General features: G+C 35.8%; 1 protein-coding gene across 9 annotated transcripts in view; it reads right to left on the bottom strand.

Moving 5' to 3' along the window:
• The window catches only part of PHTF2 (putative homeodomain transcription factor 2), a 160,824-nt gene that overhangs the window by 56,766 nt on the left and 87,920 nt on the right, over positions 1-16,138 (bottom strand). For all 9 annotated transcript variants that reach the window (XR_013829764.1, XR_013829765.1, XR_013829766.1 and 6 more), the window contains 4 exons: positions 7,569-7,697; positions 5,828-6,100; positions 5,464-5,595; positions 2,999-3,085 (listed from right to left, as the gene is read on the bottom strand). Coding sequence is in view for 1 of the 9 variants with exons in the window: in XM_079931556.1 (XP_079787682.1) it covers positions 2,999-3,085; positions 5,464-5,595; positions 5,828-6,100; positions 7,569-7,697 (621 nt within the window). In the remaining 8 variants the exon portion in view is untranslated. The remainder of the gene's footprint in view (positions 1-2,998; positions 3,086-5,463; positions 5,596-5,827; positions 6,101-7,568; positions 7,698-16,138) is intronic.

Genomic DNA, 16,138 nt, shown 5'->3' with positions numbered 1-16,138 from the left:
AATATTCCCTCTTCTCTCTAGATCTTTTGTGTAGGATTAGGATTACTTGTTTATTCGAACATTTGGCAAAATTCATCTGTAAAAACGACATGGGTCTAGATGATTTTTGTTGCTAGCAGATTTTCAAACTACTGAATCAGTACTGCTTTATGGTTATAGGTCTTCTCAGCTTTTCAGTTACTTTCTGAGTCAGTTTTACTTAATAAATCACACATTTCTACAAAATAGTCCACTTAAGCTTTTAACTTCAATGACAAAAGTAATTTATACTAGTACTCTGAAAAAAAATTCTCAACTGTTTCAGCTTAATACTGTGATTTTTCTTTTTTAAAATGTGTTATTTGTTGGGGGCTTCCCTGGTGGCGCAGTGGTTGAGAGTCCGCCTGCCAATGCAGGGGACACAGGTTCATGCCCTGGTTCGGGATGATCCCACATGCCGCGGAGCGGCTGGGCCCGTGGGCCATGGCCGCTGAGCCTGCACGTCCGGAGCCTGTGCTCCGCAACAGGAGAGGCCACAACAGTGAGAGGCCCACGTATCGCAAAAAAAAAAAAAAAAAAAAAAAAAGTGTTATTTGTAAGTATGTTTTGAAATTTTCAAACATATGGTTTTCTTGTTGCTGTCGTTGTTTTCTACTTTAACTGCATACAGCTAGTGGTCTGTATGTCATCAGTTGAGAATCACTTTGTCACCTAGTACATGAAAAAGTTTTACAAACTGTTCTGTGCCTGAAAAGAATATGTATTGTCCAATTACAGAACAAAATTTTTAACTATCTTGTTTAGATACATGTCTATTGTATTTTCATCTGCTTAATCTATCAATTATGAAAGAAATGCATTAAATCTTCCCAACGTGGTATTCTGTCAATTTCTCACTACAGTGCTATTGATTTTGACTGTATATAGGTATGTTTGAAGTTATGGAATCACATGCATACAAATTTGGAATTATTAGATCTTCCTGATGAATAATTCTCTAAATTTTTGTCAGGTTTCTCTTTATTCCCAATTACGCTTCTTAGGTTACAGTCTCCTTCATCTGATATTAATGTAAGTTCACCAGCTTTCTCTTGGCTAGTATTTATCTGCAATATATTTTTCTTTTTACATTCAAAACTTTTCAATGTTACTACATTTCATGTGTTTTTTGTTGATAGCAATCGATAGATTTTATGTTCATTAGAGACATAACTACTACAGCATGTACTTCAGGAACATGGAAATTAAACCTTGAAGAAAAGACTGAAATGCAATAAGCAATTGTGAGTAAAGAAATCAGTCTTTTTCCTTTTGGTTGCTTTTAGATTTTTCTCTGTTTTTGGTGTTCTGCAGTTTTTCTATAATGTGTCTAAGTGTCGATTTATTTTTATTGTGGCTTCTTGTTCTTGTTGTGCCTCCTAAACCTGAAAATTAATGTCTTCCATCAATTCAGAAAAACTCTTAGCCATTACCTCTCCAAATATTGCTCTCCCTCTTCTTTCCATCTGAAATTCCTATTAGATATATGTTGGATCTTCCAACTGTCTCAATCTCCTTTTCATATTTCCATCTCTTCATCTCTGTTCTATATTCTGGGTAATTTCTTCCATCTCCCAGTTCACTCTCTTTAGCTGTCTTAAATCTGCTATTTATTCCGTTTGTTGTGTTTTAATAATAATGTCAGTAACTGTATTTTTTTACCTCTATGAAGCAATGTTGGTTCTTTTTCAAATCTGTTTTTTCTTAGTGTTATATACATCGTCAATCATTTTAAACAACCTTATAGTTTATCTGACCAGATCTGAAGTAGCTGGAGATGTACTCCTGCTGTGTGTTAATCTGTTGACTCACTCATGTTGGATTGTTTTTTCATGTGTTCTGAAACCTGAAGGGGCTTTATCTGTGGAAATCCTGTGAGGCCTAGGGCTGCTGTCACATCTCCAAGAACAGTCTTGGTTTTGTTTCTTCCAGGTATCCAGGAGTCTAGGACTACTTTTTATATTAACTTCTTGACACAGGGGTTACAGGACAAGATCTGTAATGTACATTTGAACCCTGAACCTGTGTGAAAGGCAGACCTACAGTTATATATTCTTAGGAGAGACTTTCCCTGCCTCCTTGCCAAAATCTAGGCAGAATCAGACAAGCTTCCTTATTATCTTTCTGTGCTGTTAGGCACACTGTTTTTCTTATTCCACATTTTCACTCAGACTATGGCCCTTTGAAGATTCTGGCCTTATAGTGTATGTATAAGGAGGTATGGCAGGTCAAGGCCTCATCTTCTTGTCCTCATATGGGCATAAAGTCTCAAATCTCTCAGATACTAACACTGACAATGTACCTCACCATAACATTAACACATATAATTAATTGCTGTTTTTCATTTTTATCTTCATTTTTGGCCCCTTACTGTCCTATAAACTCAGACATATATGTAATATGTATATAAAAAAGCTCACTTATGTATATTAAAAGGCTGTGTTTTTTCCCAGAATTGTATGATGTTCTAAAGCAGAACAATTTTCAGGTAATCTAGTATGTCTTATTACTGGAAATGGAAGTTTAAATTTCATAGCATAGAATATATCCTGAGATATTTTTGTGCTTCCTGACTAATCTTGGGCAATGAGAATTCTTTTTCAGAGCATGAGGCAGTCAACTCACAGTGACAATTCAGATACAAAATAAAAGAATTAATATTAAATGTGAAGAAAGCAGAGATTCATGGAAAATAGTCTGAAAATTTTCCTAACTCTAACTTATAAGTTTGTTTTGGGAAATAAAGATAACCAGGTGAATTGTAGACAAAAACTAATTATTATATGTTCAATCAATAGACCCCTGAGAATAAGCTAGCTGCTGTTCATGACACAGATGAGTAACATGCATTTATTTATTCTACAGAAAAAAAACTGTAAAAAGTCAATGTCAAATTACTTATTACTTTGATTGCTTATTATTAGAAAGTTGAATATTTATAGATCTGATTATCTAATTTCTACAGAACAAGTTAACTCACCTGGGCACAACAGATAAATACAACTGAGATAGTTAACAAGAAAGCAGATGAAACTATGACATCAACTGATCGCTGAGGACCTCGACGCTGGGGAAAAAAGGGAAAACACTTTTAAATATATTTACTAATTAGCAGCTAATTCCATGCTTTCAATTTAGGTATTGATCCATCACTGCACGTTGATCATAGCTTACAGCACTGAGAATATACCTAATTTGTGAGATGAATTCTAATTATAAAGTGTTACTATTTCCTGAGGATTTGCAACACAGTGAAAATGGTGAATATACAGCCTAGAATTCTTAGGTTAACTTCCAAATATTGCATTTTGTCAAACACTAATCATTTATTCAACATGTTTTTTTGAGCATCTGCTCAGAATGAGGCACAGTGCTAGGAGCTGGGAACACAGCAGAGAACAAAACAGACATGGACTCTATCATCACAGGAACTTGTTGGGAGTCAGACATCAAGCTTATAGTCATAGATGTATATATAAATTGTGAGGAGTGCTACGAAGGAAAGGTATAAAATGCTTTGAGAAATCTGGTAGGGAGTTTGGTGTAAATATCACTTCCTTAGGGAGATCTTCCCAGGCCCATACTCCTAACTCCCGAAAAGATTATGTAGGCCTGGGAAGATCTCTCCAAGGAAGTGATATTTACACCAAACTAAGGTGCAGGAGCATGATGGCACATGGCAGTGTTGTTGGTAGGAGGAAGGGCATGTGCAAGAGTATAAAACAGAAAAGATCATAGTGCATTCAAAGAACTGAAGCAGTGTAGTATGGCTGGAACGCAGGGAAGAAAGTGTTTCAAAACGAGACAAGAGGGACAGACAGGCTATCCACAGGAGCTAGGTCATCAAGGGCATTGCTAAGATCTTGTTGTTCATCCTAAGATCAATGGAGAACCTTCAGAAAGCTTTAAGAATATGTTCAAATATACATTTTTAAGACATCTCTGGTAGCACACTGAAGAAAATATTAGAAGGAGAAAATAGGAATGCTGTGGTGGTGGAAATGGGAAAAAAAAAAAAGAAGAAGTAATTGGATTCAAGATATATTTTGGGGCTTCCCTGGTGGTGCAGTGGTTGAGAGTCCACCTGCCGATGCAGGGGACACGGGTTCGTGCCTCGGTCCGGGAGGATTCCGCATGCCGCGGAGCGGCTGGGCCCGTGAGCCATGGCCGCTGAGCCTGCGCGTCCGGAGCCTGTTCTCCGCAGCAGGAGAGGCCACAGCAGTGAGAGGCCCGCATACCGCAAAAAAAAAAAAAAAAAAAAGATATACTTCGGAAGCAGAAAGGGTGGGAAATGGTGATAAACTGAATGTTGGAAATGCAAGAGAGGAAGTCAGCACTGTGGATAATTCCTAGGTCTGGAGTTACATATTTCCCTCACTGAAGTGTAAGCTACTAAGGGTAGGGATTTTTATCTCATCAATAGTGAATGGAACATGGTTAACGTTAAATAAATGTTTATTGAATAAAATAATCAATGCATAAAAGAATACAATACCTACTTAGGGTTGATAATGAGGGGAAATTTTAGGTGGCTTCTCACTAAGACAGGGAACAAAGATCATATCTATCCTTCCAGAAGTGTCACAGTGAGGAAAAAATAATCTACACCAATCTGCAGCATCTCCCAGTGGAGACTAACTTAGCTGAATTTAACAAGTTAAATAAATAAACAGAATAATGAATTTTTTAAATAGAAGTGTAGACAGTGCATATTTTTTCTACTTCTTTCCTTGTTACTTCAAACTGAAAAGCATTAAAGACTTAAGTATGTCAGAGGATAGTTGGCCTTTAGGTCAATTTTATTAAGACATGATTACTCCATACATAATGAAATTCACTGGTAATGCAACAAATAATCCTCAGAAGAAGTATTGTCCTAAAACTAATTCAGATGTTTCCCATTTCCCTCCTGAGTTTTTATATCTTAATTCCATAATTAGGAAAGTTATTTTAAAAGATTAAGGAAAAAGAATGGCATGAAAAGGATGGCTTAGAATTGCAAGCTAAAATTTCCAAATAGTAATAGGCCACTTCAACGACTCACTGACAGATTTTTTTTTTATTCTTTTTTTTAAGCAGTGGGCTCCCTCTGCTGGCTTGTGATAATCATTCTAGGTAGAAACAAAATCTTTAATCTAGCTTTTGAATGAGTAGAAGTTGGTAAGATTTATGAACAAAGATAAATTTAGGACAATCTGATCTTGAATCATCTACCTAAAATGCATTTAAGCCTTTCAGACTTCAGATGTTTTACTGTAAAGAACCAGTTTAACATTTATTTTGAATTTCTGCATACGGATCAAAATGAACACTAAGTGTGGCCATATAGCACCATATGATTACAAATCTGACTATAAATCTAGACATACATACATAATGACAAAGAAACTGGAACTATGAGAGGGAGCCAGCACGTTAAGAGTACTTTTATCACTACCATTCTACCTTAAGATAGGACCGGAGAGAGAGCCACATTTTTATATTCTGTACTTTCTTCAATCGGAAATGGGGAACCTCAGATTTTCGAGCCCTCCTTGCCGATGTTAAATGTCCAAAGAGTTTTGCAAAAAGTAATCGCTAAAAAAGATTAAAATAAAAGTTAATTTTCAAGTAGATTACCATATAAAAACAAAAATCAACAAAATAAGGATTATTAAGATTTTATTTGGTTACGTATTACAAAAACAAAATAGGAAAATAATTAGCAGCTCAAAATGATTTAATGAAATTCTAAAATACTTCAGGAATACCTTGAATATTATGAAAAGGATGAAAATATTCTCTATTCAGAAGTCTATATTATACCCACCTGTTTATAAGTTCTTTCTGCTACACAGAGCAAAAAAAAGAAAATCCACACAAGAGACACACGAACCACAAAACTTATTATAACCATAGAAAGAACTATGACATCTTCATTAGAACCAAATGCAATCACATAAAGTTCTGAAGCAGAATGTGCTGTGAGTTGATCCAAGTCTGTAGCTTGAGAGAGTCGGAAAACAAATGGAGTTAAACCCAGGATTAGAGAGATTGCGTTTCCAAAAATCTGGTATCCTATTCCTGGTATATGGCTGTTTACCTTTATAGAGAGAGAGGAAAAAAGAAAAAAAAAAAACTTACACAAATTTTATCTACAGTAAAATAAATTCCTAATGAAGCATTATTTTATTTATAGCAATATGAAATAATTTTGTTAAAATATATTAGTTTTAATACATGAATAATGAAATTTAAATTTACTCAAAGTCTGTAAGTCATTATTTTTTCAGTTTTTAAAAACACTTCATTATCAGATCTCTAATTCACTAAGTAGATGCAAAAGGATTTACTAACCCAATCTTAACTGGGATCTTGAAAAAAAATTCTATTTATCTCATTAAAAAGTTAGAAATACTTACAAACACTGCAATATTGAAAAGAATGAGGAGATCTCATATACACTTAAATTCAGTTACAGAAAAAATCTAGAATTATATACTTACTCGATAAATTTATAATTTGTGTTTTTCTTCAAAGAGTTCAATATACAAATGGATATCTCCTTAAACTCTAAAACCATTATCTTTTATATACATACACACATATATATTTTTTTCTGAAACCATTTCAGAAGAGAGACTATGCTAGAGGGGTGAAAATTAAATAAGAGGGGGGAAAAAGGGCGGGGGAATTATAAAAAAAGAAGGTTGGAAATTAAATAATGGGAAAATATAAAATTGGTAGGACTGGGAGGGATCTTAAATATCATCTAGCTACCTTTTTATCATGATATTACACAGTATGTAAAAATTCCCAGATACTTAAGGTACAGAATATCACCTAGATCCAAGTCTTTAGGGACTCCTTGTCAATAGCTTTTCATAGCTCACACTGAGATATGTAATAGGATGTGAAGTAGATCAATTTCTGAAACCAGTTATTTTAATTCCTGTCCCACATAACGTGTGCACAAAAGTTCTAGTTAACAATACACAAGAAATTTAAAATTGCAACTTAAATCATGCTTAGTTGTCCAGAGGAATCAGGTAAAATTTAAAAAGTAGTAATGATCTAATAAGAGAAATAATAATAGAAACTGAAATTCAAATCCATAGTATTTGTATTCTACATCTTCAAATAACTCAAGATTTTTACTAGTTGCATTACTTCGATATATTTAAGTTGGCAAGCATCAATACAAATTTTCCAGTTTGATTTTTTTTTTAATGTTTTGGGTAGTAATAAATAAATGAACCATGATAAATGATACAGGAAAATAAGTTTTCATCAACACTTGTATATATCTAGCAGCTCCTAAATTTGACCCATTGAAAGCAAAAAAAACCCATAAAAGTAGAAAATTTTAGACTGTATCATCTCTTCTTAATCAGAATATGAAACATTAAAAGGTGAGAGTGATTTGGTAACAAATCACTGTTGAAATCACTGTTTAAATACAAATTAACTTTTTCAGGTTGAAGAAATGAGGTGAGTAGGTTATTAGTATTTCAGTAATCATTTAATATATTAATAATCACTGTCTAAACAAATAAAATTTAAAAACTCACTCTGTTCATTATCATTCCACTGATTTCAAGTACAGACATGTCTGCTTTCTTGCAGTCATTGCCTTCCCATACGATAGCGCTTATTTTTTCTAATCCTGGGTGGGAACTATGGAGCCAGGGCAAATGACTCTATAAAAAAAAAAGAAATTGGTGAATATATTAACTGCATTTCATAATTAAGATATATATGTGTGTATATATCTGTATACACACCCTATTTTATCTACACTAAAAAACAGAAATTGGTGAATGCACTTACATTTATAGAATATATGTATCTGTACAAAGCTATATTGTGTACAATTTCAATGACACTAAAATTCTATCTTAGGGCTTCCCTGGTGGCGCAGTGGTTCAGAGTCCGCCTGCCGATGCAGGGGACACGGGTTCGTGTCCCGGTCCAGGAAAATCCCACATGCCGTGGAGCGGCTAGGCCCGTGAGCCATGGCCGCTGAGCCTGCGTGTCCGGAACCTGTGCTCCGCAACGGGAAAGGCCACAACAGTGAGAGGTCTGTGTACCGCAAAAAAAAAAAATTCTATCTTAAAATCAGTTAGCGGGCTTCCCTGGTGGCACAGTGGTTGAGAGTCCGCCAGCCGATGCAGGGGACGTGGGTTCGTGCCCCGGTCTGGGAAGATCCCACATGCCGCGGAGCGGCTAGGCCTGTGAGCCATGGCCGCTGAGCCTGCGCGTCCGGAGCCTATGCTCCACAACGGGAGAGGCCACAACAGTGAGAGGCCCGCGTACCACAAAAAAATCAGTTAGCATATACACTGAACAGATGGCGTAAGAAATTATGTTTATAAAAATACATAAGTTAAGAACTTTCTGTAACATCTATTAGGCAACCTACTGTTCAAAAATCCTCTAAAATTTGTCAGCAAAAGCACTTAGTCGTCAATCTGTCTCTTTTCTCTTAATATACAAGTGTTCAAAAACAAATGCACATTAAATTCATATTACTAATTGTTCATACTACTGACTGTCCAACTTATGATCATTCAATACAAAAGAATATGATAGCTGAGATATGAACCTCTTTGAAGGACTAAACAGTGATACAATCTCATTCAGAAAGAGATACAAACTTACTCTTAATATTTGATTTAGTTACTTTTCTGATTTTTTAATCTAGCAATTCTCCAAAGGATCAATTTAACTTTTTTCCCCCTGGGAGCAAATATTGTGAACTGAAGCACCTAGAGGTAGAAGGACTCTCCCAACTAGAATAACGTATCTCTCGAAGTTTCAAGGAATAGAAAAAGGTAAAAAGAAAAACTGAAAGCGTTAATGCAAAAAAATCAGATACTTAAAGTTGAGGTTTTTTGTTTGTTTGTTTCAGATCTATAATTAAAAGAATAAAACTTCAAAATAGGATAGCTGGGGGTTAAAGATGGCAACAAATTAATAAAACACTAATATTTACATTATCAGATATTGATAGAAATAACACTAAAAGATTAGCCCCAGAATGGGATAAATTTGATAAATTTGTTTTATTACATTACATTATTTCTAAGTTATTTTTATAACATATTTCATTGAAATAACTTCTAACAATGAACAGAAGAATCTACTTCAGAATATTCTTTGAGGACAAAAACGTGATTGAAATATGGTAAAGATATGCTTCTGTAAACTTAAGGAAGATATTTTCCTCTAGGGGAAGTAAAGTTGCATTGACTCATTTCAGTTAAAGGTATAAAATAATAATACAATAATATGTAAGAAAATAGACATGGGAATTATTCTGACCTCGTACATTAATTTTCTTTATGAACAATTATATACGCAAACCATAATGCCAGTAGTTATGCTACTGGCAAACCTCTTTTACATTTAGTTATTTGGCTATCAAGAGGTTTTCTGTAAAAATTTATCTGTTCCAAAGATATAGTATTTTAATATACATTAACCTTCACAGTATATATTTCACTACTGGAGAGCCTTAAGAGCTATGAGATACTAGTTATTAACTATCCACTTAATTCCTCAAATTACATTTCATAATTTTTCCCCAAACAAAATACTCTAGTTTGGGATAAAAATAATTTGCACCAAAATATGTATCAAAATTTCCCTGGAACTTTAATAATTATGAAACATAATGGAACTAAAAAGCTAAGAACAAGTATGAAAAGCTGAATGGAAAGAGTGTTAAGCCACAGAGGTAACAGATTAAAACACCAATATACAGGCTTTTTTTTCCTTTTAATTCTCAGTCTGTAACAGTGAATTACATGAAGCAAGACATACAATACCAAGAATGTACATCTAGAGACAGAAATAGGAAATCGAAAAGTTCTTCACTCTACTTCCAAAAGTACTCATTTTGCACCAGTACCTTCTAACTAGCATTTGATAGCATTTTCCTATTTCCAGAAAGGCAAAAGGCAAGAGAGTAGAGAGCAACTAGAAACTGGAGAATTTTAAAACAATTAATTAAAAGATACAGGGGCGTGTGTGTGTGAAATGTACTCAAAAACAGGGGATATGGGGATAGATTTATAAGTATAGCTGATTCACTTTGTTATAAAGCAGAAACTAACACACCATTGTAAAGCAATTATACTCCAATAAAGATGTTAAAATTTTTTTAAAATATTGTACAAATATGTACTGCCTTCAGTACATGAGACTTTTTTAAAAAGTTTCAAAGAAAACATCAGAGCAAATCATTCCATTTTATAATTTTATGACATAGATTCTTCTTAGTTACGTTTTTCAAACTAAAATCTGCAACTCTTTCAATGGTTGCTCTTTATCCTCATCAAAATCTCAACTGCTTTGCTCCCTGTTCATTCACAACTGCCTGGAAACCTTAACACTTTAAATGGCAGCATGTTTTATTTCAGGTAAATTCACCATGACAATTGCTTTCCTTAAGTTTCCACCTGTGGTAACTGTAGCCATTAAAATACGGCTTTACCCACTGAAGAATTAATTTCACTTGAATGTGGCTTTATATTTTATTATATACTCAGCCGTGACTACAGGAAAAAAATTTTCTCTTTTAGAAATATTTCAGTAACTATTCACCAAGAAAATAAAACAAAACTACAAATTTGGTGACATACTGACTAGAACACGCTGATTCAAATACTCAGTGCTTCTTCACATGAGGAGGAATTTTTCAGTCTTCATGGTAGGCAGAAAAGGATCCTCCAAACCTAATACAGACCTTAGTCAAACAAGAAAAAAAGCAGGCAGCTTTTCATTAAAGGGAGCTAATTTCAGCTAAAACTGAAAACATGAGCTTATTTTTTAGGAGCCTGAGAATACAAAATGTGCGTATAATCAAGTATATAACCCAAAAGCAAAACCAAAGTAAACCTAGAATACTATAATTAATATGCAGAGTAGAACATTAAAAAATGTTTATTTTACCAAAAAAAGAAGCAGAGTAGTGTGACAGATTTAGGACCAATTTATTCTGTAGAGCATTCATTAAAACAAATTTTTTAATCATTTAAGAAAGGCCTAATCGGCATGTTTTGAAAAACTTTATTTTGTTTCATTCATTCACCCAACTAATATTAAACACCTACTATGTACCAGGCACTGTGTGATACAACAATGAGCAAAACACATGGTCCCTGCCTCTGTGCCACTTATGGGATTGCTGGGGAAATGGCTCATAGGCGTTTTCCTAAACCTCAATTCCAGTTATTATCCTCTGTGACTTAGATGAATACACAGATGACTCATCCAACACCCTTTTCTCATGCATTGTTCATTGTTTTTTTCACTTCTTAAATTCCAGGGAGCTTTGGCTATTCCCATGGCCACACCCTGGACCCTGTCACCACAAATTGCTCTACATCTGAAATGAGTCTCCAGCCACAGCCTCTCATCTTACCAGGTCTCTCAAACCTTCAACTCAAAACACACTCTTCCCTGAACATACCTATTCTTCAACCTATCAGTCCCTTCTTGGTTTCATTTCCTTCTCAATCTAACATGTCTAGATTTTTACCATATCCATTATTTCAACCAGCATATCATCCTCTCTCTTGTCCCTTGAATAGCCACTATTTAGCGCCTACACTGTATGACTTTGGGTGCATTATTTAATTCTGAGCCTCCATTTTCTCATCTACGAAACAAAAAATAACCTACATTGTTATAGGTCATGTGGATTGTATGAGACAATGCATCTAGATTACTTTGCACAGTGGAAGATATATAATAAATGCTTATTAAATGTTTGCTACTATTATAATTATTACAACTATATTCCAGAGAAAAGCATACAACTATGTAGAACAGGCAACTACAAATTCATAGTTTCAGATTCCAACTGGACCCTCAACCACGTGGCAGTGTGACTCTTTTTAATGTGTTACTTGGCTTGAACACAAGCAAACACAAACTCTCTCCCCATCATCTCCATTTCCCACAAATGAAAATGTCAAGCCTTCACCACCATCCACAAGCCCCTTATTCATCTCACTTCTTTACTGTTAATAGACCACCTGGCCTCCTGCACATCAAAGAACTGAGATCATCAGGCAGTAACTCCCTTGTGGTCTTACCTGCTTCGTGCACTCTTCCTCCTCCTATTTCAGCAGAGGACGTGTTCCTCGTCCTGCAGGAGGCTAAGCTTCCTAATCATGCCTCCCCTCCAGAACCCTAATCATTCAACAACTTCTCCTGTACCTCTTCAATTCTTCCCTACTGTTTTTTTCTCCTATGCACATAAGTGCTCAAGTGTCTCACATCTTCACATTTAGGAGGTGGGGAGCAAAACATTCCTTCAGTTTCTCCAACCTGTCAGGTCCATGCTTCTTAAACCTCATTCCTCATTTTCACCCCTCAGCCCTCTGTAGCAAAGCTTCTTTCCGCTAACAGTTTTCCTGAAGCTGAAGCCAAAATGAATGGATATATTTTTAAAAGAAACATTTCAATCAGATCGAGAATAATAATACTTGGTTTTATATTTATTTTACCCCCATTTGCTCCAGGTATTTTAATTTACAAAAATTACCGGCAAAATTGAAACTTACTCTGTACCCTTCCCTGCTCTCATTCCCTTTTTAATTCCCCAGATCTATTATCCTAAATTTGGTGTTCATTATTCCCTTGCATGTTTTTATATGCTTACTGCATATGCTTTTATTCATAAACAATATATAACCTTGCATCTTTTAAAACTTCATTATAAATGGTATATTGTACGTATAATTCTGAAACTTGCTTTTTTATTCAAAGTTATATTCACAAGATTTATTCTTTTTGATATATGTGACTAAGTTCATTCAATTTCACTGCTGTATATTGTTTTACCATATGCCATGATTTATTAATTCTACTATTGTTGGCTATTGCATTATTTTCCATCTTTCACTATCACATAATATGCAATGAACATTTTTTAATATGCCTCCTTGTGCCCATCTTCTAAAGTATCCTTGGAGTGAGAAGAGTCTTATAGTATGCAGACCTTCAATTTTATTATAAAGTAACGAAGTGCTCTCCGAAGTAGTTGTGCAGATTCATATTAACATCAGCTTTGAATAAGAGCATTAAAAAATTCTTTTCTTAAAATAGTGAAAAACCAGTATTTTTTGCAAGGAATGGAAATTCCAGCTAGCTCAAATAAAGGTAGTGATTGGATGATGGTGTTTTTCATCAGAAACATTTTGTGGTGTCCAAGGGAAACTTTAACTAGGACTTAGGACAGAGGAATCAGCAGCCCTGGGAACCCTCTGTGCCTTGTAGACTTTCAGTCAATTATTCTGCCATTAATGTGCCTCAGCTAAACCCCATGTGTTTCTCTTCTATTGAACTTTAGTTACATGTTTGTGTATAGACACACATGTGTTACAATCTCATTACACATACTCTCTCACAACCCTTTTTCTGATGATAAGAATAGAATTCATTTTGTTCCTTGGAAGGAGAAAGCAGAGATAAAGAGAGAACTGTTCAACACCAAGTCTTCAGTAGAACTGACTAAAAATAAGATGTTTGATATGAGAATATTTTTTCCTAAAAATGTGTCAAGTAGTAGCATTTCAAATTTGGGTTGGTGTGAGGTGAAACAGAAGTAGTACTTGCCTGGAGATTAGCCAGAGCAGGGGACCATGAATACACAAACCCGGAGAAAATAACAGATGTTATGCAGCAAGCTTTGGGCTTTGGGAGAGTTTAAGTCAAGTTTTCCTAAATCTGATTAGCACTAGCCTAGATGGAGGGAGCCAGGTTCCCTCTTCTGGGCTCTGCACTTCAGAGGCCCCCTTTCTGGCTCTGCTCCAGCAGTGCCGCTCCCTGTGAAGTAAGGAGTTTGCAGAGTTGGGGATATGCATATCTGGAACCCATACCCTTCTGGATCCATGGGACCTAGAGTTCCCTATCCTACTGGTCCCAAGCTGCCTTCCTAGGCCTGTACAGGCCTCTTGCCCAGGTCCCTCTGGAGAGGGACCCCACCAATGTGTATATATCTGGGCCAGAGGAGTGGCCAAGGAATTTGGTTTGGAATGATGTGGAAGGAAGTTGGGTGTTGGACCCTAGGATGTCCATATTCACACGTGAGCCCCTCCCGACGCTGGATGAAGCTTGGGATGAAAAGACAAAAGGCTTAATCCAAAAGCCTCCATTGGTACTTTTACCCCAGTACCTGATAATCTGAGAAGAAAGCTTACCTACGAAGGACAGGGTAGCCCAAGCTGACATTCCATGTAGTGTAATTTGAGGGGCATCGCAAAACCCTGCTTATAATACAAGGTATGCCTTGGGTAAATCTGTCCTGAGAATTAACCATGAACCTCCTCCCTAACTAATATAGTAATGAAGCAGCGAGAAAAATTCACCTACAATTTTAATTTTCAAAAGTTCATTATGCATTATGATCTTGTGAGAAAAATATTTCATACGCAGACACCTGTAAAGTGAAAGGCTAAAGGCCTGGTTCTCATACAAGGCAATAATTTCTCCATTTGGAATGCTGGCAATGTTCTCTCTTTGGAAAGTTTATAAAGCTTATATCCTGCCTGTTCTCCTTTAATAAAGAAATATTAAATATTTTAAAATAAACTTTCTTTAATGAGCTAGAAAAAAATTCTTTTCTTACCTAAAGTAGCAAGTATTTTTTTCCTATAATTTCTTCTAAATATTTTAAAGTTTTATTTCTTTACACTTAGGAACTATCTGGAATAAATTTTTGTCTTTGGATAATTATTTGACCCACAACCATATACTGAACAGTCCATCCTTTTTCTGATTTGCAATGTCACTTATGTCATACATTAGGGATCCATACAAAAAGGTAACTATTTCTGGGTTTTCTATTCTGTCCCATTGGTCTATCTGTTTACACACTGAGTCTGCCTGGCCTGCTATAACAAAATACCACAGACTAAATGGCTTACAGACAACAGAAATCTGTTTCTTGCGGTTCTGGAGGATGGGAAGTCCAAGATCAAGGTGCTGGCATATTTGGTGTCTGGTGAGATCTCACTTCCTGGTTCACACACTACTCTCTTTTTGTTGTAACCTCACATGATGAAAGGGAAAAGGGAGCTCTCTAAGGCACCTCTTTTACAGGGGCAGTAATCCTATTCATGAGGGCTCCACTCTCATGATCTAATCACTTCCTAAAGGCCCCATCTCCAAATACTATCACATTGGGGATTAGGCTTTGACATATCAATTATGGGGGGACATAATATTCAGTCTATAGCGTACAGCTGTACCATACCATCTTAATTACTACACCTTTAAACTAATTTTTATACTCAGTAAGAAAAGTCCTCTGTTCTTCAAAATTATTTTTGCTATTCTTGACATTTTGCTCTTTAATGTGGACTTTATATCAGTCTAAGTTCAACTAAAACACAAACAAACATACATGCTGGTAGGATTTTGATAGAAAAAGCAGTGATAATGGGTATCTCTTTCTTGTTCCTGACGTTAATAAAAATGATCCTAGGGCTTCCCTGGTGGCACAGTGGTTGAGAGTCTGCCTGCTGATGCAGGGGACACGGGTTCGTGCCCCGGTCCGGGAAGATCCCACATGCCGCGGAGCGGCTGGGCCCGTGAGCCATGGCTGCTGGGCCTGCGCATCCGGAACCTGTGCTCCGTAACGGGAGAGGCCACAACAGTGAGAGGCCTGCGTACCGCAAAAAAAAAAAAAAAAAAAAAAAAAAGATCCTAAAATTTCATCATGAAGTATGACAGGTCTTTAGAAGGTTCTTTGACAGTTACCTTTTATCAGATTAAGGACGTTTCCTTCCATCTCTAGTTGTCTAAGAGTTTACTTGTTGGTTTTATTATTAAGGTTTGACGAGAAGTTGGATAAGAGAGAGAAGAAGGTAAGGAAGTGTAACCCCCAGGTTTCTGAACTGGCAAGTGAGTGGATGGAGATGTCATTCATAAGAAAAACAGATTTATGAAGGAAGACGAAGTATTTGGTAAATGTGAAGTACTGGTGGGACATTCAAATGAAGATATCCTATAGACCTGTGCTGTCCAATATGGTATCCTCCTCACATGTGGCTAGTGATTACTTGAAATGTGGCTAGTCCAAATGAGATGTGCTGTTAAGTGTTCACAACAGATATTGAAGAAAGTA

This window comes from Stenella coeruleoalba, assembly GCF_951394435.1.
Source record: "Stenella coeruleoalba genome assembly, chromosome: 9".
Lineage (NCBI taxonomy): Eukaryota > Metazoa > Chordata > Mammalia > Artiodactyla > Delphinidae > Stenella > Stenella coeruleoalba.
This window is presented reverse-complemented; position numbering and strand designations above follow the sequence as displayed.